Here is a 26,171-nt window from a genome sequence, read left to right on the forward strand (position 1 = left end):
TGAAAGGATTATAGAAAATGTCCTGCCGAATGAAAGGGTCTACTCTGAATTGAGAATAAAAGGGTTATAGAAACTGTCCTGCCAAATGAAAGGGACTACACTGAGCTGGGAATTAATGGGTTATAGAAACTGTTCTGCCAAATGAAGGGGTCTTCTCTGAATTGAGAATAAAAGGGTTATAGAAACTGTCCTGCCAAATGAAAGGGACTACACTGAGCTGGGAATTAATGGGTTATAGAAACTGTTCTGCCAAATGAAGGGGTCTTCTCTGAATTGAGAATGAAAGGGTTATAGAAACTGCCTGCCAAATGAAAGGGACTACACTGAGCAGAGCTGGGACTTAAAAGGTTATAGAAACTGTTCTGCCAAATGAAAGGGTCTACTCTGAATTGAGAATAAAAGGGTTATAGAAACTGTCCTGCCAAATGAAAGGGACTACAATGAGCTGGGAATGAAAGGGTTATAGAAACTGTCTTGTAAAATGAAAGAGTCCACTCTGAATTGAGAATAAAAAGGCTATAGAAATTGTACTGCCAAATGAAAGAGCTTCACTGAGCTGGGAATAAAAGGGTTATAAGAAAATGTCCTGCCAAATGAAGGGGTCTTCTCTGAATTGAGAATAAAAGGGTTATAGAAACTGTCCTGCCAAATGAAAGGGACTACACTGAGCAGAGCTGGGACTTAAAAGGTTATAGAAACTGTTCTGCCAAATGAAAGGGTCTACTCTGAATTGAGAATAAAAGGGTTATAGGAACCTTCCTGCAAAATGAAAGGGTCCACACTGAGCTGAGAATAAAAAGGTTATAGAAACTGTCTTTAACTAGAAATATCACTTAAGGTGATTAATACCCCCGCCCCGTGACGACAGTCTTACCCAAGGAATGATCTTTCCTTGATCTTCTGCCATTTAAATGCCGTTACCATGGCAACGCAGCTTCCGACACGTCCGAAAAATATGTCTTGCACATCTTCCCACCAAGACTATTGTGTGTGCCACATTTCATAAGCTTTTGTCCAAAACTGAGGAAGTAGTTCAATCCACAAGATCTTTCCTTGATCTTCCGCCATTAATATGCCGTTACCATGGCAACGCAGCTTCCGACACGTCCAAAAAATATGTCTTGCACATCTTTCCACCAAGACCAATGTGTGTGCCACATTTCATGAGCTTCAGTCGAATACAGAGGAAGTAGTTCAATCTGCAAGATCTTTCCTTGATCTTCTGCCAGTTATATGCCGTTACCATGGCAACGCAGCTTCCGACACGTCCGAAAACTATGTCTTCCACATCTTCCCACCAAGATCAAGATGTGTGCCACATTTCATAAGCTTTGGTCAAAAAACTGAGGAAGTAGTTAAATCCGCAAGATCTTTTCTTGATCTTCTGCCATTAATATGCCGTTACCATGGCAACATACTTTCGGGTACTGTCAAAAAATGCATCTTGCACATCTACAACCAAAGGCACACATCTGTACCAAGTTTCATGGAAATTGGGCAAAAACTGAGGAAGTAGTTTGCAACACAAAATTTTCCATCATTTTGGCTCATAATATGTGAGCTGTTACCATGGCAACATACTTTTTGTAACTGTCAAGAAATGTGTCATGCTGACCTATATCCTAAGACAAACATTCAATATGAATTCCATGAGAATTGGAAGAACACTGATGAAGCAGTTTTGCCATGAAGCATTTTGCCCTATATTTTACCAATAACATGCCGTTACCATGGCAACGCACTTTTTGCCACTGTGGAAATATGTGTCTTGCACATTAACATATTCAGATGAACATCTGTACCTAATTTCATAAAAATTGATCAAAAACTGTGGGAGGAGTTCGCGACGCAAGATTTGTACCCATTTTTGCCCATAATATGCCGTTACCATGGCAACGTACTTTTGGGTACTGTCAAAAAATATGTCTTGCACATCTACAACCCAAGGCACACATCTGTGCCAAGTTTTATGGGAATCGGTGAAAACTGAGGAAAGTTTGCGACGCAAGATTTGCAACGGACCGACTGCCCGACCGACCGCCCGACCGCCCGACCGACCGTCCGCTGATTCCTATATACCCCCTTCAAACTTTGTTTGGCGGGGGTATAAAAATGAAAGAGTCCACTCTGAATTGAGAATAAAAGGGCTATACAAACTGTCTTGCAGAATGCAAGGGTTTACACTGAACTGAGAATAATCAGGCAGGGCGATACGGTGCAATTAACTAGCCAAAAGCATTACATGTCGAAGCCTCATTTGGATAAAGTAGACAGCTTGTGTACGCAAAACCCCTGGGAAAGTGTTGCAGGACAATCGCAATATCTCACCTCAGAAGCCATCAAATGATTAAATCTATACAGCAAATTGAAGAGGAAACTATTCTCTTACTTGCGATGTTTGTTATTTTGGGTTTTATTGAGAATAAACCTGTGAAAATAACATCGAAACTTAGCTTCCAAAACAGAAAATTTGGTCTTTAAAAAAGTGTATTTTTTTCACTTTTTCCTTCATTGCTTCAAAATGAAACTTCCGTATATGACTTAAGGTAGTATATCATATCCATACTGTATTCCAAATATCTTTTCTGTATCATTTGGCGCAAGGATAAACGTTGTATATCCAGAAAAAATAGAGATCATTGTCACTTGTCACCCATGTAAAATCCATGGCATTAGCAGTATGCAGTACGATGTATCGGCTTTGGTGCTGTGTGAAACAGTTGAAGCACATTGCAGGGTTCCTCTCTTGCCTATTCACCACCCTGTGGACCGAAAACCGAAACCTGTCGCATTGCGCCCAACCTGACACTGCTGATTGGCTAAGCGTGCACTGACCAGCAGAGAATGCAAGCGCAGGGGGATGATCTAGTTGTGCATGTCCAGTATTATCTCTTAAATCCTGTTGTCTTTTTGCTCTTATTTTCACCTTACTACTAATTGTTCCAACACGAAACTTTGCAGGTGTATACAGACTAGCAATATGTTAATCAAATGCAAATTCATACAGGCGCAGACTTATGTCCAGAAAAAAACATAACCCTTTCCCCATGGACGACTCAAACAGAAAAGCACACATATCTCAAAAGATATGAAGGATGATATATCCATATTAGAAATAGGTTTGAAGTTTCAAGGGCTTTGGTGATAAAATAATGGAGATACGAGGAGGTGAAGTTTCAAGATTTTTTTGTCCTTCCCTCTGCACAGTGCTTGATGACCATTAGGAATTCAAAAGCTTTGGCCTCTTATCAGTGAGTTAATTGCACCGTATCACTGGGGCTGTAAAAGCATTATAGAAACTGTCCTGCCAAATGAAAGGGTCAACACTTAGCTGGGAATGAAAAGATTTAGAAATTGTACTGCCCAAGGAAACCGTTTATACTGAGCTGAGAATAAAAGGGTTTTAGAAACTGTCCTGCCAAATGAAAGGGTCTACTCTGAACTGAGAATAAAAGGGTTATACAAACTGTCCTGCAAAATGAAAGGGTCTACTCTAAGCTAAGAATAAAAGGGTTATAGAAACTGTCCTGCAAAATGAAAGGGTCTACACTGAGCTGGCACTGAAAGGGTTACAGAAATTGTACTGTAAAATGAATAGGTTTACACTGAGATGAGAATAAAAGGGTTATAGAAACTGTCCTGCCAAGTGAAAAGGTCTTCACTGAGCTGGAATGACAGGGTTATAAAAATTGTACTGCCAAATGAAAGGATCTACAATAAGCTGGGAATGAAAGGGTTATAGGAAACTCTCCTGCAAAATGAAACGGTCTACTCTGAGCTGGGAATAAAAGGGTTATAGAAACTGTGCTGCCAAATGAAAGGGTCTACACTGAGCTGAGAATAAAAGGGTTATGGAAACTGTCTTACAAAATGAAAGGGTTTATTACACTGAGCTGGGAATAAAAGGGTTAAAGAAATTGTCCTGCAAAATGAAAGGGTCTACTCTGAGCTGAGAATAAAAGGGTTATAGAAATTGTCCTGCAAAATGAAAGGGCCTACTCTGAGCTGGGAGTAAGAGGGTTATAGAAACTGTCCTGCCAAATGAAAGGATCTACAATGAGCTGATAAAAGATTATGTGTATATGTGTTTCTGTGTGTATGTGTGTAGTACCTTGTGAGTACCTTATGAGTTTGACAGCTCACAATTGTGAAAGTACTTCACTCCACAAGATTTTCAAGAAAAGATGCAGTTACCATGGCAACACCTTGTCAGGTACAAACACAAAGAGTGTCTTGCATAACCACACCTATATATCATTACAGACCCTACATACCAGGTTTGAAATAGATTGCTTAAACACTGTGGATGAAGTATGATGACCTATATAGGTTGACAGTTCATTAGTTCTTAGATAAAATCTCTGTCAATTTATATCACATACCTATTAAAAAATTAGTAAGTGTTTGCAAGAACTGCTATACGAAACATCTCAACACACTTGTAACTAGGGGAATTCGATTCTTTGGCCTTGGAAATGGTGGTTTCGCTCTATATCACTTAAAAATTGAGATACATTAACAAAACATTATTTATGGCGGCCATTTTGAAAAATCCAAGGTGGCGGTCATAAATGTCTCGGGATAAATGGAAACATTGTTTGTCTGATTGCTTCTACTGTAGCGTTTCCAAAAATGTTTAGTTTTCATACTCTCCACAAAAATTCAAAATTCAAAAATGAGGACCCTGACTATGTGGAGAAGTATATAACAAGTAAAATCTTGACAGAAGCACACCAGAGGTGACGTTTGTAGTAATAATGGACAAGGGAACAAAGAAAATTCAAGGTTTTACCTTGGGTAGTTTCATGGGCTGAAGTTGTCAATGCCGTGGTTGGCTTGATGGTGGTAGATGTAGATGTTGTGGTATACGACAAACTTGGAGTGGTTAGCTGCTCTGATGTTGTTGGGTGCACGGCCACTGTTACTGTCACTGGAGTAGTCTGCTTGGTTGTTGTTACCATTTCTGATGTGTACATTCCACTTGTGGCAGCCATTGTTGTAGTGTGATATGTTGCGGGTGGGGTTGTTACTGTATGAAGAGTACAATTAACACAAAGATTTTGATATATAAGTATGACGAAAGTGGTAAAAAATATGCAAGGACATGTATGAAGTCCCATCAACTTTAAGACACCAGATTTGCTTGCAAAATCATGACACACTTGGTTCCATGTTATTTTCCTTTTCTCATTACAGATTCTGCCAACAGAGAGAGCAGTGAACATTTGCTCATTCATGAACTGCAGCTACACTGTACTTCTGTCTTGGCTTGTCAAGCACTCACTGGTCAAGTTGAAAACCCTTATCATGACCATTCCTGCAATGCACTGAAAACAATATCATCAACACAAGGTTCCTAGAGATTGTCTTCATACATTTGTATGTGCCTATGATAGATATGATAGATCAAAGCAAGGACTTCCAGTGTTAAGAGAACTTTTGTGACCACAAAGCTCTCAAACATCATCACTATCTATCAGCTCATGTTCAAGTCACAGCTCCTCGCTGGGTTTTGCCACATATGTCATCCCCTTTTGTTCCTGCAAACAAAAACACAAAATGACTTGCATCCAGTGCTCTTCCCCTCGACAACCAAATCCTCACCGCATCCTCGTTCGTCTGAGAAGTCACCACAGTCGTTGACGCCATCGCAAAGCTGACCATGAGGACCACTCTGCACACAGTTGCCATTGTCACACTGGAACTGTCCAACCTGACATGTCGTGGGTTCTGTTCCTGTCATTGTGATCACTTCAGTGGTAGTACTCTCTGTGGAATGGCGTGGAACATACATGTATCAGCATTCTTTTTTTTCCACATGCCCAACTCAGTTGACGGCTTGTCAACTTTGCATATTTTGCTCAAATGCATATTTTGCTCAAAATGCATATTTTGCTCAAATGCACATCTGAAGACAAACTGATCAAATAAATTGCAATAAGTCGCATACTCTGAATGCATTGCCTATGATTCTATTCTTCATACATATAGCTTGTGGTGCATGATGATGGAATAGCGGTGTTTCGTAAGGATTTTCAAGTTGTGATTGTCACTAATGGCATGCAAGCATAAGACAAGATATAAAAACCATAGGGGTGCATTGATTTCTTTTCAAGGATCACAACAAAGCACACTTGTAAAACACTTTCAAGAAAACTCCCAATTTGTGTTCAAGTTGACTTTGAAAGGTCTGGAGTACTGTTTGTCAAACAGAGGAGTATGTTCATAAAAACCACACACAGTAAGAATACCACAGAATTTCAAATTAGAATTATTTTTGCATAAGAGTGATATCCTTAAAGATCACATAAGAAAATTAAATGATGCAATGATGAAAAAAAGGTATGAATAAGCTTCAGTTATTGTGTAAGAGGACATAGGCAACACTAACACAACTACTGACAATATCAGAAGTCCTCTAAATTCAAATTCAGTTCTTCCATTTACAGACAGAAGTAATGACTATTTAGGATTCATCAAACTGCCCAAAAGAAAGAGTGTAAAGTAAACTTGGAGGTGCCCAGAGAACTTCTTTCTTTCTGTTAATTTCTGTGAGTGTATGCTAGAATACGATTGAAATCTAAGGCACTAAAACTACAAAGGGTGACCATACAAATCTGAAGGAATACTCCATTTTCCCAAGCCTTAAAGGGAGAGTATAGTTTTGGTTGAGATGGGGGATGCATACTTTAACTCTTTGCAGGATAAATAGAAACCACTTATGAAATATGAAAGAGCAATCAGTTTTACGTGGAATCCAAACTTTATTTGATGTAAGTCAGTATTGAAATGGCTGAGATAGCAAAAAAGAAAAGAAAAAGTAAAACAAAGCAGACCTGATAAAAGGTGAGTCCCACCTTTTATAGGACCTCTTTGTCTTGGGGTATCTCAGGCATTTCAAAACAAATTCTCATCAAATAAACTTTGAAATCAATTTTAGAGATGCATGCTGTTTTTTCATTTTCCTGACAGGTTTCGCATTACTTCACACAAGAGGTTGGAAACCTCAAGCCCAATCTCAAAGAAATAACAAAACAACAACAACGACAACATCAACAACAACAACAACAACAAACCCACTATATATCATCCCTTTAAATGCTGTACATGTCTACATTATTCAAATGTTGAGAAGGCAAAAGTCTAAAGAAAACAAACCTGACACAGTTGTGTAAGACAGAGGTACTGTGGTAATGGCTGATGTAGAGGGATGCACAGTATAATAGCTGGTCACTGAAGGCGTGGTAAAAATGGAAGATGTCACGCCAGGTGTAGTGGCAATTGGAGTAGTCATGACTGGCGTAGTCACTGCTTCTGTTGTTAGTACTGGTGATGCTACTGCTTGAGTTGTCACTGCTGGTGTAGTGACAGCCAGTGTGGTCGTTGCAGGAGTGGTCAATGCTTGGGTGGTCACTTCTGACGTAGTTACAGCAGGTGATGTCACAACAATTGTTGTGGTAATGGCGGGAGTTGACAAGGCAGTTGTACTCATTTCTGGAGTCGTCTCTGGTCTGGTAAAGATAGGTAAGGTGGTTGTATAACCATTCTCAAGAATCTCTGTTTGGCTTGGTGGAGTTGTTAGAATAGTAGATGTTGCTGCACTGGTGGGATACAACTTTGATGTCAGTGCAGGTGTAGGTGTTTCTGTGCTAGACTCTGTGCTGACTGCCTGTGTTGTTATGTAAGAAATGGGAGATGAAGAGGGGGAGTAGTATCCTGTTGTTGACTTTGGGGATGTGGTCATTTCAGGTGAAGTAATTGCTGGAGAAGTAACTGCAGGTGTGGTAACAGCTACTGTGGTCATTGCTGGAGTACTTGAAGATGTTGGTGTAGTCAATTCAGACGTAGTCGCAGCAGGAGAAGTTACTGCTGGTGAAGAAATAGCAGGAGTGGACACAAGTACTGTAGTTGTTGCTGGTGTAGAAAGTGCTTCAGTTGTTAGCACCGGGGATGTTACTGCCTGAGTTGTCACTGCTGGTGTAGTGACCACCAGCGTGGTTGTTGCAGGAGTGGTCAATGCTTGAGTGGTCATTTCTGACGTAGTTACAACAGGTGATGTCACAACAACTGTTGTTACTGCTGGACTAGTAACAGCCTGAGTAGTCAGTTCAGGTGTTGTTATTTCTGGAGAAGTCACTGCAGCTGTTGTCACTATTCGAGTAGTTGATGCTGGTGATGTTACCGCCTGAGTTGTCAATGCAGGTGTAGTGACTGCCAGTGTGGTCGTTGCAGCAGTGGTCACTTCTGATGTAGTTACAGCAGGTGATGTCACAACAACTGTTGTTACTGCTGGACTAGTAACAGCCTGAGTAGTCAGTTCAGGTGTTGTTACTTCTGGAGAAGTCACTGCAGGTGTCGTCACTATTCCAGTAGTTGATGCTGGTGATGTTACCGCCTGAGTTGTCAATGCAGAAGTAGTGACTGCCAGTGTGGTCGTTGCAGGAGTGGTCATTTCTGATGTAGTTACAGTAGGTGATGTCACAACAATTGTTGTTACTGCTGGACTAGTAACAGCCTGAGTGGTCAATTCAGGCGTAGTCACTGCCTCCGTAGATACTGCAGGTGATGTAACTACTTGAGTGGTCAGTTCAGGTGTTGTAGCTGCAGGCGAAGTCACGGCAGGTGAAGTGAATACTTGAGTGGTCACTGCAGGTGAAGTCACTTCCTGAGTTGTCATTGCAGGTGTAGTCACAGCTTGAGTGGTCACTGCAGGTGTGGTTATGGCCGGTGAAGTAACAGCAACTGTTGTCATTTTTGGAGTACTCACTAATGGTGTTGTTACCACTGGTGTTGTAACTGTCACTGCTTCTGTTGACACTGCATTTGTTGTCAAAATTTGTGTTGTTCCTTCGGGAGTAGTCAAGGCAGATGTGGTAATGGCGGGAGTTGACAAGGCAGCTGTACTCATTTCTGGAGTCGTCTCTGGTCTGGTAAAGATAGGTAAGGTGGTTGTGTAACCATTCTCAAGAATCTCTGTTTGGCTTGGTGGAGTTGTTAGAATAGTAGGTGTTGCTGCACTGGTGGGATACAACTTTGATGTCAGTGCAGGTGTAGGTGTTTCTGTGCTAGACTCTGTGCTGACTGCCTGTGTTGTTATGTAAGAAATGGGAGAGGAAGAGGGGGAGAAGTATCCTGTTGTTGACTTTGGGGATGTGGTCACTTCAGGTGAAGTAATTGCTGGAGAAGTAACTGCAGGTGTGGTAACAGCTACTGTGGTCATTGCTGGAGTACTTGAAGTTGTTGGTGTAGTCAATTCAGATGTAGTCACAGCTGGAGATGTTACTGCTGGTGAAGAAATAGCAGGAGTGGACACAAGGACTGTAGTTATTGCTGGTGTAGAAACTGCTTCAGTTGTCTGCACCGGGGATGTTACTCCTTGAGTTGTCACTGCTGGTGTAGTGACCACCAGCGTGGTTGTTGCAGGAGTGGTCAATGCTTGGGTGGTCATTTCTGAGGTAGTTACAGCAGGTGATGTCACAACAACTGTTGTTACTGCTGGACTACTAACAGCCTGAGTAGTCAGTTCAGGTGTTGTTACTTCTGGAGAAGTCACTGCAGGTGTCGTCACTATTCGAGCAGTTGATGCTGGTGATGTTACCGCCTGAGTTGTCAATGCAGGAGTAGTGACTGCCAGTGTGGTCGTTGCAGGAGTGGTCACTTCTGATGTAGTTACAGCAGGTGATGTCACAACAACTGTTGTTACTGCTGGACTAGTGACCGCCTGAGTAGTCAGTTCAGGTGTTGTTACTTCTGGAGAAGTCAATGCAGGTGTCGTCACCATTCGAGTAGTTGATGCTGGTGATGTTACCGCCTGAGTCGTCAATGCAGGAGTAGTGACTGCCAGTGTGGTCGTTGCAGGAGTGGTCATTTCTGATGTAGTTACAGCAGGTGATGTCACAACAATTGTTGTTACTGCTGGACTAGTAACAGCCTGAGTGGTCAATTCAGGTGTAGTCACTGCCTCCGTAGATACTGCAGGTGATGTAACTACTTGAGTGGTCAGTTCAGGTGTTGTAGCTGCAGGCGAAGTCAAGGCAGGTGTAGTGAATACTTGAGTGGTCACTGCAGGTGAAGTCACTTCCTGAGTCGTCATTACAGGTGTAGTCACAGCTTGAGTGGTCACTGCAGGTGTGGTTATGGCCGGTGAAGTAACAACAACTGTTGTCATTTCTGGAGTACTCACTAATGGTGTTGTTACCACTGGTGTTGTAACTGTCACTGCTTCTGTTGACACTGCATTTGTTGTCAAAATCTGTGTTGTTGCTTCGGGAGTAGTCAAGGCAGATGTGGTAGTGGCAGCAGTTGACAAGGCAGCTGTACTCATTTCTGGAGTCGTCTCTGGTCTGGTAAAGATAGGTAATGTGGTTGTGTAACCATTCTCAAGAATCTCTGTTTGGCTTGGTGGAGTTGTTAGAATAGTAGGTGTTGCTGCACTGGTGGGATACAACTTTGATGTCAGTGCAGGTGTAGGTGTTTCTGTGCTAGACTCTGTGCTGACTGCCTGTGTTGTTATGTAAGAAATGGGAGAGGAAGAGGGGGAATAGTATCCTGTTGTTGACTTTGGGGATGTGGTCACTTCGGGTGAAGTAATTGGTGGAGAAGTAACTGCAGGTGTGGTAACAGCTACTGTGGTCAATGCTTGAGTACTTGAAGTTGTTGGTGTACTCAATTCGGATGTAGTCACAGCTGGAGATGTTACTGCTGGTGAAGAAATAGCAGGAGTGGACACAAGGACTGTAGTTATTGCTGGTATAGAAACTGCTTCAGTCGTCTGCACCGGGGATGTTACTGCTTGAGTTGTCACTGCTGGTGTAGTGACCACCAGCGTGGTTGATGCAGGAGTGGTCAATGCTTGGGTGGTCATTTCACTGCTGGTGTAGTGACCACCAGCGTGGTTGATGCAGGAGTGGTCAATGCTTGGGTGGTCATTTCTGATGTAGTTACAGCAGGTGATGTCACAACAAGTGTTGTTACTGCTGGACTAGTAACAGCCTGAGTAGTCAGTTCAGGTGTTGTTACTTCTGGAGAAGTCACTGCAGGTGTCGTCACTATTCCAGTAGTTGATGCTGGTGATGTTACCGCCTGAGTTGTCAATGCAGGAGTAGTGACTGCCAGTGTGGTCGTTGCAGGAGTTGTCATTTCTGATGTAGTTACAGCAGGTGATGTCACAACAAGTGTTGTTACTGCTGGACTAGTAACAGCCTGAGTAGTCAGTTCAGGTGTTGTTACTTCTGGAGAAGTCACTGCAGGTGTCGTCACTATTCCAGTAGTTGATGCTGGTGATGTTACCGCCTGAGTTGTCAATGCAGGTGTAATGACTGCCAGTGTGGTCGTTGCAGGAGTGGTCATTTCTGATGTAGTTACAGCAGGTGATGTCACAACAACTGTTGTTACTGCTGGACTAGTAACAGCCTGAGTGGTCAATTCAGGTCTACTCACTGCCTCCGTAGATACTGCAGGAGATGTAACTACTTGAGTTGTCAGTTCAGGTGTTGTAGCTGCAGGCGAAGTCACGGCAGGTGAAGTGAATACTTGAGTGGTCACTGTAGGTGAAGTCACTTCCTGAGTCGTCATTGGAGGTGTAGTCACAGCTTGAGTGGTCACTGCAGGTGTCGTTATGGCTGGTGAAGTAACAACAACTGTAGTCATTTTTGGAGTACTCACTAATGGTGTTGTTACCACTGGTGTTGTAACTGTCACTGCTTCTGTTGACACTGCATTTGTTGTCAGAATCTGTGTTGTTGCTTCGGGAGTAGTCAAGGCAGATGTGGTAATGGCGGGAGTTGACAAGGCAGCTGTACTCATTTCTGGAGTCGTCTCTGGTCTGGTAAAGATAGGTAAGGTGGTTGTGTAACCATTCTCAAGAATCTCTGTTTGGCTTGGTGGAGTTGTTAGAATAGTAGGTGTTGCTGCACTGGTGGGATACAACTTTGATGTCAGTGCAGGTGTAGGTGTTTCTGTGCTAGACTCTGTGCTGACTGCCTGTGTTGTTATGTAAGAAATGGGAGATGAAGAGGGGGAATAGTATCCTGTTGTTGACTTTGGGGATGTGGTCACTTCAGGTGAAGTAATTGCTGGAGAAGTAACTGCAGGTGTGGTAACAGCCACTGTGGTCAATGCTTGAGTACTTGAAGATGTTGGTGTACTCAATTCGGATGTAGTCACAGCTGGAGATGTTACTGCTGGTGAAGAAATAGCAGGAGTGGACACAAGGACTGTGGTTATTGCTGGTATAGAAACTGCTTCAGTCGTCTGCACCGGGGATGTTACTGCTTGAGTTGTCACTGCTGGTGTAGTGACCACCAGCGTGGTTGTTGCAGGAGTGGTCAATGCTTGGGTGGTCATTTCTGACGTAGTTACAGCAGGTGATGTCACAACAACTGTTGTTACTGCTGGACTAGTAACAGCCTGAGTAGTCAGTTCAGGTGTTGTTACTTCTGGAGAAGTCACTGCAGGTGTCGTCACTATTCGAGTAGTTGATGCTGGTGATGTTACCGTCTGAGTTGTCAATGCAGGAGTAGTGACTGCCAGTGTGGTCGTTGCAGGAGTGGTCATTTCTGATGTAGTTACAGCAGGTGATGTCACAACAACTGTTGTTACTGCTGGACTAGTAACCGCCTGAGTAGTCAGTTCAGGTGTTGTTACTTCTGGAGAAGTCACTGCAGGTGACATCACCATTCGAGTAGTTGATGCTGGTGATGTTACCGCCTGAGTCGTCAATGCAGGAGTAGTGACTGCCAGTGTGGTCGTTGCAGGAGTGGTCATTTCTGATGTAGTTACAACAGGTGATGTCACAACAATTGTTGTTACTGCTGGACTAGTAACAGCCTGAGTAGTCAGTTCAGGTGTTGTTATTTCTGGAGAAGTCACTGCAGCTGTTGTCACTATTCGAGTAGTTGATGCTGGTGATGTTACCGCCTGAGTTGTCAATGCAGGTGTAGTGACTGCCAGTGTGGTCATTGCAGGAGTGGTCATTTCTGATGTAGTTACAGCAGGTGATGTCACAACAATTGTTGTTACTGCTGGACTAGTAACAGCCTGAGTGGTCAATTCAGGTGTAGTCACTGCCTCCGTAGATACTGCAGGTGATGTAACTACTTGAGTTACTTGAGTGGTCACTGCAGGTGAAGTCACTTCCTGAGTCGTCATTGCAGGTGTAGTCACAGCTTGAGTGGTCACTGCAGGTGTCGTTATGGCTGGTGAAGTAACAACAACTGTAGTCATTTTTGGAGTACTCACTAATGGTGTTGTTACCACTTGTGTTGTAATTGTCACTGCTTCTGTTGACATTGCATTTGTTGTCAAACTTTGTGTTGTTCCTTCGGGAGTAGTCAAAGCCGATGTGGTAATGGCGGGAGTTGACAAGGCAGCTGTACTCATTTCTGGAGTTGTCTCTGGTCTGGTAAAGATAGGTAAGGTGGTTGTGTAACCATTCTCAAGAATCTCTGTTTGGCTTGGTGGAGTTGTTAGAATAGTAGGTGTTGCTGCACTGGTGGGATACAACTTTGATGTCAGTGCAGGTGTAGGTGTTTCTGTGCTAGACTCTGTGCTGACTGCCTGTGTTGTTATGTAAGAAATGGGAGATGAAGAGGGGGAGAAGTATCCTGTTGTTGACTTTGGGGATGTGGTCACTTCAGGTGAAGTAATTGCTGGAGAAGTAACTGCAGGCGTGGTAACAGCTACTGTGGTCATTGCTGGAGTACTTGAAGTTGTTGGTGTAGTCAATTCAGATGTAGTCACAGCTGGAGAAGTTACTGCTGGCGAAGAAATAGCAGGAGTGGACACAAGGACTGTAGTTATTGCTGGTGTAGAAACTGCTTCAGTTGTCTGCACAGGGGATGTTACTGCTTGAGCTGTCACTGCTGGTGTAGTGACCACCAGCGTGGTTGTTGCAGGAGTGGTCAATGCTTGGGTGGTCATTTCTGACGTAGTTACAGCAGGTGATGTCACAACAACTGTTGTTAGTGCTGGACTAGTAACAGCCTGAGTAGTCAGTTCAGGTGTTGTTACTTCTGGAGAAGTCACTGCAGGTGTCGTCACTATTCGAGTAGTTGATGCTGGTGATGTTACCGCCTGAGTTGTCAATGCAGGAGTAGTGACTGCCAGTGTGGTCGTTGCAGCAGTGGTCACTTCTGATGTAGTTACAGCAGGTGATGTCACAACAACTGTTGTTACTGCTGGACTAGTAACAGCCTGAGTAGTCAGTTCAGGTGTTGTTACTTCTGGAGAAATCACTGCAGGTGTCGTCACTATTCCAGTAGTTGATGCTGGTGATGTTACCGCCTGAGTTGTCAAAGCAGGTGTAGTGACTGCCAGTGTGGTCGTTGCAGGAGTGGTCATTTCTGATGTAGTTACAGCAGGTGATGTCACAACAATTGTTGTTACTGCTGGACTAGTAACAGCCTGAGTGGTCAATTCAGGCGTAGTCACTGCCTCCGTAGATACTGCAGGTGATGTAACTACTTGAGTGGTCAGTTCAGGTGTTGTAGCTGCAGGCGAAGTCACGGCAGGTGTAGTGAATACTTGAGTGGTCACTGCAGGTGAAGTCACTTCCTGAGTTGTCATTGCAGGTGTAGTCACAGCTTGAGTGGTCACTGCAGGTGTGGTTATGGCCGGTGAAGTAACAGCAACTGTTGTCATTTCTGGAGTACTCACTAATGGTGTTGTTACCACTGGTGTTGTAACTGTCACTGCTTCTGTTGACACTGCATTTGTTGTCAAAATCTGTGTTGTTGCTTCGGGAGTAGTCAAGGCAGATGTGGTAATGGCAGCAGTTGACAAGGCAGCTGTACTCATTTCTGGAGTCGTCTCTGGTCTGGTAAAGATAGGTAATGTGGTTGTGTAACCATTCTCAAGAATCTCTGTTTGGCTTGGTGGAGTTGTTAGAATAGTAGGTGTTGCTGCACTGGTGGGATACAACTTTGATGTCAGTGCAGGTGTAGGTGTTTCTGTGCTAGACTCTGTGCTGACTGCCTGTGTTGTTATGTAAGAAATGGGAGATGAAGAGGGGGAGAAGTATCCTGTTGTTGACTTTGGGGATGTGGTCACTTCAGGTGAAGTAATTGCTGGAGAAGTAACTGCAGGCGTGGTAACAGCTACTGTGGTCATTGCTGGAGTACTTGAAGTTGTTGGTGTAGTCAATTCGGATGTAGTCACAGCTGGAGATGTTACTGCTGGTGAAGAAATAGCAGGAGTGGACACAAGGACTGTAGTTATTGCTGGTGTAGAAACTGCTTCAGTTGTCTGCACAGGGGATGTTACTCCTTGAGTTGTCACTGCTGGTGTAGTGACCACCAGCGTGGTTGTTGCAGGAGTGGTCAATGCTTGGGTGGTCATTTCTGACGTAGTTACAGCAGGTGATGTCACAACAACTGTTGTTACTGCTGGACTAGTAACAGCCTGAGTAGTCAGTTCAGGTGTTGTTACTTCTGGAGAAGTCACTGCAGGTGTCGTCACTATTCGAGTAGTTGATGCTGGTGATGTTACCGTCTGAGTTGTCAATGCAGGAGTAGTGACTGCCAGTGTGGTCGTTGCAGGAGTGGTCATTTCTGATGTAGTTACAGCAGGTGATGTCACAACAACTGTTGTTACTGCTGGACTAGTAACCGCCTGAGTAGTCAGTTCAGGTGTTGTTACTTCTGGAGAAGTCACTGCAGGTGTCGTCACTATTCCAGTAGTTGATGCTGGTGATGTTACCGCCTGAGTTGTCAATGCAGGTGTAGTGACTGCTAGTGAGGTCGTTGCAGGAGAGGTCATTTCTGATGTAGTTACAGCAGGTGATGTCACAACAACTGTTGTTACTGCTAGACTAGTAACAGCCTGAGTAGTCAGTTCAGGTGTTGTTACTTCTGGAGAAGTCACTGCAGGTGTCGTCACCATTCGAGTAGTTGATGCTGGTGATGTTACCGCCTGAGTCGTCAATGCAGGTGTAGTGACTGCCAGTGTGGTCGTTGCAGGAGTGGTCATTTCTGATGTAGTTACAGCAGGTGATGTTACAACAATTGTTGTTACTGCTGGACTAGTAACAGCATGAGTGGTCAATTCAGGTGTAGTCACTGCCTCAGTAGATACTGCAGGTGATGTAACTACTTGAGTGGTCAGTTCAGGTGTTGTAGCTGCAGGCGAAGTCACGGAAGGTGTAGTGAATACTTGAGTGGTCACTGCAGGTGAAGTCACTTCCTGAGTCGTCATGGCAGGTGTAGTCACAGCTTGAGTGGTCACTGCAGGTGTGGTTATGGCCGGTGAAGTAACAACAACTGTTGTCATTTTTGGAGTACTCACTAATGGTGTTGTTACCACTGGTGTTGTAACTGTCACTGCTTCTGTTGACACTGCATTTGTTGTCAAAATTTGTGTTGTTGCTTCGGGAGTAGTCAAGGCAGATGTGGTAATGGCGGGAGTTGACAAGGCAGCTGTACTCATTTCTGGAGTTGTCTCTGGTCTGGTAAAGATAGGTAAGGTGGTTGTGTAACCATTCTCAAGAATCTCTGTTTGGCTTGGTGGAGTTGTTAGAATAGTAGGTGTTGCTGCACTGGTGGGATACAACTTTGATGTCAGTGCAGGTGTAGGTGTTTCTGTGCTAGACTCTGTGCTGACTGCCTGTGTTGTTATGTAAGAAATGGGAGATGAAGAGGGGGAGAAGTATCCTGTTGTTGACTTTGGGGATGTGGTCACTTCAGGTGAAGTAATTGCTGGAGAAGTAACTGCAGGCGTGGTAACAGCTACTGTGGTCATTGCTGGAGTACTTGAAGTTGTTGTTGTAGTCAATGCAGATGTAGTCACAGCTGGAGAAGTTACTGCTGGTGAAGAAATAGCAGGAGTGGACACAAGGACTGTAGTTATTGCTGGTGTAGAAACTGCTTCAGTTGTCTGCACAGGGGATGTTACTCCTTGAGTTGTCACTGCTGGTGTAGTGACCACCAGCGTGGTTGTTGCAGGAGTGGTCAATGCTTGGGTGGTCATTTCTGAGGTAGTTACAGCAGGTGATGTCACAACAACTGTTGTTACTGCTAGACTAGTAACAGCCTGAGTAGTCAGTTCAGGTGTTGTTACTTCTGGAGAAGTCACTGCAGGTGTCGTCACCATTCGAGTAGTTGATGCTGGTGATGTTACCGCCTGAGTTGTCAATGCAGGAGTAGTGACTGCCAGTGTGGTCGTTGCAGGAGTGGTCATTTCTGATGTAGTTACAGCAGGTGATGTCACAACAACTGTTGTTACTGCTGGACTAGTAACAGCCTGAGTAGTCAGTTCAGGTGTTGTTACTTCCGGAGAAGTCACTGCAGGTGTCGTCACTATTCGAGTAGTTGATGCTGGTGATGTTACCGCCTGAGTTGTCAATGCAGGAGTAGTGACTGCCAGTGTGGTCGTTGCAGGAGTGGTCATTTCTGATATAGTTACAGCAGGTGATGTCACAACAACTGTTGTTACTGCTGGACTAGTAACAGCCTGAGTAGTCAGTTCAGGTGTTGTTACTTCTGGAGAAGTCACTGCAGGTGTCGTCACTATTCGAGTAGTTGATGCTGGTGATGTTACCGCCTGAGTAGTCAATGCAGGAGTGGTCATTTCTGATGTAGTTACAGCAGGTGATGTCACAACAATTGTTGTTACTGCTGGACTAGTAACAGCCTGAGTGGTCAATTCAGGTGTAGTCACTGCCTCCGTAGATACTGCAGGTGATGTAACTACTTGAGTGGTCAGTTCAGGTGTTGTAGCTGCAGGCGAAGTCACGGCATGTGAAGTGAATACTTGAGTGGTCACTGCAGGTGAAGTCACTTCCTGAGTCGTCATTGCAGGTGTAGTCACAGCTTGAGTGGTCACTGCAGGTGTCGTTATGGCTGGTGAAGTAACAACAACTGTAGTCATTTTTGGAGTACTCACTAATGGTGTTGTTACCACTTGTGTTGTAATTGTCACTGCTTCTGTTGAAATTGCATTTGTTGTCAAAATTTGTGTTGTTCCTTCGGGAGTAGTCAAGGCCGATGTGGTAATGGCGGGAGTTGACAAGGCAGCTGTACTCATTTCTGGAGTTGTCTCTGGCCTGGTAAAGATAGGTAAGGTGGTTGTGTAACCATTCTCAAGAATCTCTGTTTGGCTTGGTGGAGTTGTTAGAATAGTAGGTGTTGCTGCACTGGTGGGATACAACTTTGATGTCAGTGCAGGTGTAGGTGTTTCTGTGCTAGACTCTGTGCTGACTGCCTGTGTTGTTATGTAAGAAATGGGAGATGAAGAGGGGGAGAAGTATCCTGTTGTTGACTTTGGGGATGTGGTCACTTCAGGTGAAGTAATTGCTGGAGAAGTAACTGCAGGCGTGGTAACAGCTACTGTGGTCATTGCTGGAGTACTTGAAGTTGTTGGTGTAGTCAATTCAGATGTAGTCACAGCTGGAGAAGTTACTGCTGGTGAAGAAATAGCAGGAGTGGACACAAGGACTGTAGTTATTGCTGGTGTAGAAACTGCTTCAGTTGTCTGCACAAGGGATGTAACTGCTTGAGTTGTCACTGCTGGTGTAGTGACCACCAGCGTGGTTGTTGCAGGAGTGGTCAATGCTTGGGTGGTCATTTCTGAGGTAGTTACAGCAGGTGATGTCACAACAACTGTTGTTACTGCTAGACTAGTAACAGCCTGAGTAGTCAGTTCAGGTGTTGTTACTTCTGGAGAAGTCACTGCAGGTGTCGTCACTATTCGAGTAGTTGATGCTGGTGATGTTACTGCCTGAGTCGTCAGAGCAGGTGTAGTGACTGCTAGTGAGGTCGTTGCAGGAGAGGTCATTTCTGATGTAGTTACAGCTGGTGATGTCATAATAATTGTTGTTACTGCTGGACTAGTAACAGCCTGAGTAGTCAGTTCAGGTGTTGTTACTTCTGGAGAAGTCACTGCAGGTGTCGTCACTATTCCAGTAGTTGATGCTGGTGATGTTACTGCCTGAGTCGTCAGAGCAGGTGTAGTGACTGCTAGTGAGGTCGTTGCAGGAGAGGTCATTTCTGATGTAGTTACAGCTGGTGATGTCACAACAACTGTTGTTACTGCTGGACTAGTAACAGCCTGAGTAGTCAGTTCAGGTGTTGTTACTTCTGGAGAAGTCACTGCAGGTGTCGTCACTATTCCAGTAGTTGATGCTGGTGATGTTACTGCCTGAGTCGTCAGAGCAGGTGTAGTGACTGCTAGTGAGGTCGTTGCAGGAGAGGTCATTTCTGATGTAGTTACAGCTGGTGATGTCACAACAACTGTTGTTACTGCTGGACTAGTAACAGCCTGAGTAGTCAGTTCAGGTGTTGTTACTTCTGGAGAAGTCACTGCAGGTGTCGTCACTATTCGAGTAGTTGATGCAGGTGATGTTACTGCCTGAGTCGTCACTGCAGGTGTAGTGACTGCCAGCGCAGTTGTTGCAGGAGTGGTCAATGCTTGAGTGGTCATTTCTGATGTAGTTACAGCAGGTGATGTCACAACAATTGTTGTTACTGCTGGACTAGTAACAGCCTGAGTGGTCAATTCAGGTGTAGTCACTGCCTCCGTAGATACTGCAGGTGATATAACTACTTGAGTGGTTAGTTCAGGTGTTGTAGCTGCAGGCGAAGTCACGGAAGGTGAAGTGAATACTTGAGTGGTCACTGCAGGTGAAGTCACTTCCTGAGTCGTCATTGCAGGTGTAGTCACAGCTTGAGTGGTCACTGCAGGTGAAGTCACTGCCTGAGTCGTCATTGCAGGTGTGGTCACTTCTGATGTAGTTACAGCTGGTGATGTCACAACAATTGTTGTTTCTGCTGGACTAGTAACAGTCTGAGTGGTCAATTCAGGTGTAGTAACCGCCTCTGTAGATACAGCTGGTGATGTGAGTATTTGAGTGGTCAGTTCACGCGTAGTTACAGCGGGTGATGTTACTGCAAGTGTAGGAGCTGTAATTTTTCTTGCGGTAACTGCTGGTGTTGTAACTGCTTGAGTTACCACTGGTGTTACCGAAGCTGCAGGTGTATTCTTTTCTGTAGTGATATGTAGATGTGTAGTTGGAGCTTGAGTGGCCTCTGGTGTTGTGATATTTGGAGGCAACGTGCTGACACTTGGTGTAGACACATGTGTAATTACAATTGATGTGGTAGTAGGATTATTTGTGGCTTGTGTGGTGACTTTTGTAGTTGGAGGAATTGTCAGCTGGATGCAACCGATTTCATCCGAGGCAAATGCACAGTCAGCAACACCATCGCATCGTTGAGTGGCATTGATGCACATTGTTGAATTAAGACACCGCCACTGACTATCCAGACAGTTTGGTTTCACTGTTGATGGATGAGGATGTGGTGTAGTGCCTGAAAAAAAAATATACATGAGCTGTTTTAATGACACAAATGCAGATAGACCCTTCCAGAAACACATCCTCATGTATGAATAGGAATTCTGAGACCAGATTTTTTTATTGTTATTTAAACCTAGTGAAGTATGCATACATTTTTCAAGTTTGACAATCTACTGTTATTCATCATTCCTATCATATATAATCTTAATTGATGCAATGCTGGTATCCACATCCCAATGCTTCAACACTGGACAACTTCTGAAAGGTCATGAAAGGGCAATTCCACTCAATGTTCATGTGAACTATAATGGTGAGAAGAGAAGACTTTTATTAAAATCCAACAAAACATGATGAAGCTATTGAACATTTAAATTTTCTATGATTTCACGAAGCCACAAAATTAGTCACAGCTCTCCCAATGGTTTGTACACACTAACAGAAGTTGGGAAATTGGAGTTATTATGCAGAAGAGAAAATTTTGACATCTTGATCCCTATAGTAACCTGTCTCTTTAATTTCACACCATGAACAAATCACTTTCTCCACTTTCATGAGAATCTAAATGCAAGGTGGCATGGTTGTCCTACTTCCTAGATCTAGAGATGAATGCCTGAGAAATAGGTTTAAACATGTTGGGCCCTGACCTTCGGGCTCTATGGGGGACATCAGAACCTTTTGATTTTTCCAATCCCTGTCCTCACAAATGATTGCTGCCATGTTTGGTTGAAATCAGACCATGTGTATTTGAAGATGAGGAAAATGTTATAGTGCAAAGGATAGCCAGGCAATGCACAACCGAAGACCGAAAAAAGTGATAGCAACAGATGTCAAATCTTGGAGAAGAGCTACAAATAATCCAGTTCACCTTTCTGATTTCTATTTCGAATATCTTAAGTATCATTAGAATACTTTAAGCTATTCTCAGGAAATATCCTGGTGGCAAACCATTAACATGTGCAGCTGAATGAATGGCTATTCTGAAAACATATAACCTTTGGCACCATAATGTGTTACAGGCATACAATTCACAGAAGCATGATATTCATTGTCTTGCACATAATTATGTCTGAGAAAAAGAATTGATAAAAAGTGCATACCACAGTAGCTTTCATCGGACATGTCTCCACAGTCATTCACTCCATCACAAACGACACTGTTGTTTCCTCCGGGGACACACTTGCCATTGTTACAGGTGAACTCACTGGGAGCACAGGTGGCATTCCTGGGTGGTGTTGGGCTTGGAGTTTCTATTTCACAAGCAGAGGAAAGAATGCTTAACAGAGTTAATACCAAAATGGGGAGGGGGGTCTGAACACAGCATGTCAAAGCAAGCTAAAAAAATCACACAGTGAATCAAAATCTGTTGAAAAAGAACAGGAAGCATGCTACAGCCATGCTTGTATTTTGCCAAGGGGCTGGCATATGAAAACAGGCTCATTATGGCATATATACATTTTAGTGTTCAACATCACAACGTCAACTGCTTTGTCTTTGTATGTCACATTCAATATAATTCTGGGAGGTGTTGTATTTCAGTTGTGATGCAGGGCCCCTTGGCAGAGCAGTTCCGAGTGAGCTGAAAGGGCTACCCTGATAACAGAAAACGGAATAAATAAATAAATAGATAAATAAATAGAAAAATGAATTCTAGTGTGTTCTGAAATAGCTGTATCTAATTTTTCCCCTCATTGTTGTTTTGTGAATGATATCATTTACAAAATGGGCATGCTGCTGACCCCTTTCAGTTCGCCCCCAGGTGAATAGCAATAGTCAGCAAACAGTATCAACCAGGCACATTGTGACATACAAAGAAGGATTTCTCCCTGTGTCTGTTGACATGGTAGATCCTGACACCTGCCACTAAGACCCCCTATTAAACAGCAGTGCTATGACATTCCTTACCACATCCTTGCTCATCACTGTTGTCTCCTTCACCACAGTCCACATCACCGTCACACACAAAGGATTCTGGGATACACACACCCTCACTGCACTGGAACTCACTGGGACCACATGTGACTGCAACTATAAGTAAAAACATGAGGCAAAATATACAGATCTTTACTTGTTCCCATCCTGGGAAAAAGAAAGAGTGAAGAAAAGAAAAAAGCTGTTCAATTCTGACATCTAGTCTCCAACACAACTGAGCATACACTCTTGCAATAAGAAATTGTCTGCATGTAGGTCCTTCTAGTTAATGGCTTTTTGGCACTGAAATCATAGTATGTGATTTCGAATACTTAGTAGCAAAGGCATTGGAGAGATTGGCAGATTAAAAGTTGGGTATGATCCATCCATTACATCAGAGAGATGATCATATCTTTGCTTGGGGGTAAAAATATCAAAATCTTCCTCCTTCGAGTTCTTTGTTTATTTTTGTTTATCAAATTGGACTTCAATCCAAGCAGGAAAGTTCTTATTTTCTATGCAGTAAAATGAGTATTGACCACCAACAGTGGGGCATGGTTAACTGTAAACCCAATCTTTGTTATTGACACAACCGTGCAGACCTCCACCTTCAAAGATCTTCTGAGGGTCGACCATTTTACTTAATTTACAAAATCGACACTTTGCACACATTTCCAATTTCTCTAGACCTTTTACACAGAATTGGGACAAGGACTGCAAGATTACAGATTAAGTAGCACATGAAGTACATTGTAAACATTTAGTTTGTCAATTTTTTGTATGTAAACAATTAAGTGGATTCAGTTTATTAGACATCAAATTAACATATTGATATGCCTACAGTTACTGTCGTAAGTGGGTCACAGGCATACAAAGATCTAAAGTTTTTTTAAAAAACAAATATACATCCATAAGTTTTGCTTTTAACTTTTATGGAGCGGTTCCACATGTTTCCATTTGCTGTGTGTGAACCTACATATATGGGGTACACTCTTCTTTCAAAATGATAATCTAAATGCCACATTGGGAAGTTTAATTCAACAGGATATTTTGCATTATAAACTGGTACCATCTGTTCAAGTTTGCAGTAAGAGACTATGAGACGACATACCACAACCGACTTCGTCCGAAGAGTCCGTGCAATCTGGCGTGCCGTCGCAGTAAAAGTCGGCATCAATGCAGAGACCACTGCTGGCACACTCAAACTCTTCTGGATCACACTCGTATGCTGGTTGAGAGAGACAAAAGGGGGTGATGCAGGAGACATATTGTGCATTGAAGCTGTAGACTCATCAACACAAGTGTGGTTGTGAGGTCTGTTTTACAACAGTCCTGTATATGACTTATAGAATGAGAGGCCTAAACAAATTCATCACAAATAAACACAGCAACATATGGTTACATTTTAGTATAACAATTATGCTAAAAATGTCCACAATACATATTTACAATTTGCGCTCATTATGCCAATAGTCCTAAACTAATGTACATCATACCACATATCTCTAACAGTTAATAAATGTAAGTTTTAAAACCAGACCATATTTTCACTTGATTTTCTAGTGAAGAGCATGCAGTTCTCAATCTAATTTAGATAATAGGGATGCTACAGTTTTGGTTGAGATGGGGCTTTAGATTTTATTCCTTTTGTTTATGTGTGAGATAATGAGAAACTACTTATGAAATATGAAAGAGCATACAACTTGAAGAGGAATTCAGAGTTTATTCGATGAAAATCGGTTTTGAGATGACTGAGATATCCAAAATAAAGTGGTCCTAATACAAGTGGGACCCATCTTTTGTTGGGACCACAACCAAAACTATACCATCCCTTAAAGTATGTAATCATCATTAAGAACAAAAAAATAAACAAATAATCAAAATGACAACAGTCTGGACGAAGCTTCTGTCAGGATGCATTCATTTCACAATCATATTTGTGAATCTAAGACGGTATGGTCTAGATCATATCACAATATTTAATTTTCACAAAGACATGGTCATATGATAATCTCATTTCTTTATACACATATGCAAAGGGTTTACAGGACATGTCATTTAAAAGATTAAACAAGACATATGAATAACGATCAAATACATATATCTTTGACTCAATTCCAATTTTTAAGGTTTGACCTTAACCTCAACATCATGTCTGCCAAAGTTTGCTAGATCGAAGCTCCCCTGAAGAAAAACTGCAGAAATATTCATTATTTTACATCTTTAGACTACACTCCTTCCCTAACAAATATTTCTGTACTAGTACATTGGTCCAACTAACAGGACCTGACGCACATGAAAATCAACAGCTGCCTGTACACAGAGAAGCTAAACATTAACGGACATGGTGCAAAAAATGTAAAAAACATAAAATGTCTTCTTTGTCATTCTTCATGAAATTAATACAAAATGAGTTCTTACTGCAGTCGGTCTCGTCTGAGTTGTCACCACAGTCATCCAATCCATCACACAGCCAGCCTAGTGGTACACAGGCACCATTGTCACACATGTACTCCAGCGGTGCACATGTTTCTGGAAAAAAAAAAAAAACCCACACGAACAGTTTACTGTAGATACGATGCAGAATGCAATTCTTCCACCACTCATCGAGTATATGCACTAGCTGTTTGCTTCTATAGACAGCATTTGCATTAAATTCTGCAGATTCTGCATTAGATTCTGCATTCTTTCTTTGCCATTTTGGGGGTTAATAATAAATGAAAAAAACGAAAAACAAACAGCCCAGCAAATAGAAGGCTTAATACAAACGTGAAGCACAAATCAGGATGTATATCTATGTGCAAATGTCGGAAGTAATGATAATGATAATGAATAACACTAATATAGCGCTCGATACTGACCAGGCAGCCAATAGCTATCAAAAATACATGACAAGAAGAAGTTTGTGTGATTAACATCAATGATAACAATTATGTCATCAAGGTCACAAATATTGATCTTCACCCCTGCAACATATCATGTTGACTTGAAAGCAATGGCAATATTACAACACTAAATATCATCAAGAGATGCTTAGGACTCCTACCTTCACAGACTTCTCCAACACACTCCAGTTTTCCTGCGTGGCAAGTGCTGAAAAAGATAAACATACACATAGGATAGTTACTTGCAATTTAAGCTACACAATGTATCTACCAGCAACACTTTAGCTGGTTGTACATGCTCATGTCTCTCACACTTTTCCTACATATCATGAGAAATATGTGATTACATTTCAATGTACTTTTTATTTGAACTGATTTGATTTATTCACAAAATGAAAATATACATTCATACATACATATGTATGCTTTGCACATGAAATAATCATTTACAAGCTATATAAATTCATGAGTAGATTGCCATATGCAATTCAAGTTTGACTGGGGTGTCCATCAGATATGAATTATACATCTATATACACAAACGATATACAAAATACTGTATTATGCATGTTGAGTAAGTTACAGAAAATATTGAAGCATATGGTAGAAGGGGAGAGAAAGATTATTGCATGGTTTATGTTTGTAAAAAGAAACTGATATAAGTCATCAATGTAAAAACCTGTCTCATTAGCAAAAACTACAAAAAGCAATGTACAGGTCATGTCTGTGATTTTAAAACTTGATTGTCGAATACTCACCAGTTTTGACAATTGAGACTAGTAACAGTGCCAGCTGTGTATTCGACTCCGCCAAAGTAGCAGGGACACTCACTGACTTCAATACACTGTCCATCTGAGGAGGAAGTGAGTATCAAGGTGTAAAATTTGACTGGTGGCTCAAAGAGACTCACCAAGGAGTGTCAAGTTCACTCTCAGGGCATGCTCTCAGAATGGGTTCATCTCACACTCGGCCTATTCTACAATGCCTCCCAAATCATTACCTTGTCATAGTCTGAACTACTTGGGGGGGGGGGGGGGGGGGCTTTTAATGCTGCTGCATGATACCTGATATCTGTAAGCAGTTGCTCAGGC

The 26,171-nt window shown here is 42.6% G+C and overlaps 2 protein-coding genes across 2 annotated transcripts in view; both read right to left on the reverse strand.

Moving 5' to 3' along the window:
• The window catches only part of LOC139719581 (uncharacterized), a 122,132-nt gene that overhangs the window by 72,463 nt on the left and 23,498 nt on the right, over nucleotides 1-26,171 (reverse strand). The window contains exons 22-32 of the mRNA XM_071630993.1: nucleotides 25,839-25,932; nucleotides 25,242-25,288; nucleotides 24,617-24,727; nucleotides 23,307-23,423; nucleotides 22,190-22,312; nucleotides 21,385-21,534; nucleotides 20,122-20,300; nucleotides 10,870-15,489; nucleotides 8,708-10,501; nucleotides 6,100-6,107; nucleotides 5,605-5,765 (exon numbers count right to left, since the gene is read on the reverse strand). Of these exons, the coding sequence (XP_071487094.1) occupies nucleotides 5,605-5,765; nucleotides 6,100-6,107; nucleotides 8,708-10,501; nucleotides 10,870-15,489; nucleotides 20,122-20,300; nucleotides 21,385-21,534; nucleotides 22,190-22,312; nucleotides 23,307-23,423; nucleotides 24,617-24,727; nucleotides 25,242-25,288; nucleotides 25,839-25,932 (7,404 nt within the window). The remainder of the gene's footprint in view (nucleotides 1-5,604; nucleotides 5,766-6,099; nucleotides 6,108-8,707; nucleotides 10,502-10,869; nucleotides 15,490-20,121; nucleotides 20,301-21,384; nucleotides 21,535-22,189; nucleotides 22,313-23,306; nucleotides 23,424-24,616; nucleotides 24,728-25,241; nucleotides 25,289-25,838; nucleotides 25,933-26,171) is intronic.
• On the reverse strand, nucleotides 15,623-16,989 carry LOC139719545 (uncharacterized). The gene is made up of 2 exons (XM_071630958.1): nucleotides 15,847-16,989; nucleotides 15,623-15,808 (listed from the first exon to the last, which is right to left on the reverse strand). The coding sequence occupies exons 1-2, from the start codon at nucleotides 16,960-16,962 to the stop codon at nucleotides 15,623-15,625; spliced, it is 1,302 nt and encodes a 433-aa protein (XP_071487059.1). The 5' UTR covers nucleotides 16,963-16,989.

Source organism: Diadema antillarum, unplaced genomic scaffold (assembly GCF_040938485.1).
Source record: "Diadema antillarum isolate AM-2024a unplaced genomic scaffold, OU_Dant_1.0 scf00000112, whole genome shotgun sequence".
NCBI lineage: Eukaryota > Metazoa > Echinodermata > Echinoidea > Diadematoida > Diadematidae > Diadema > Diadema antillarum.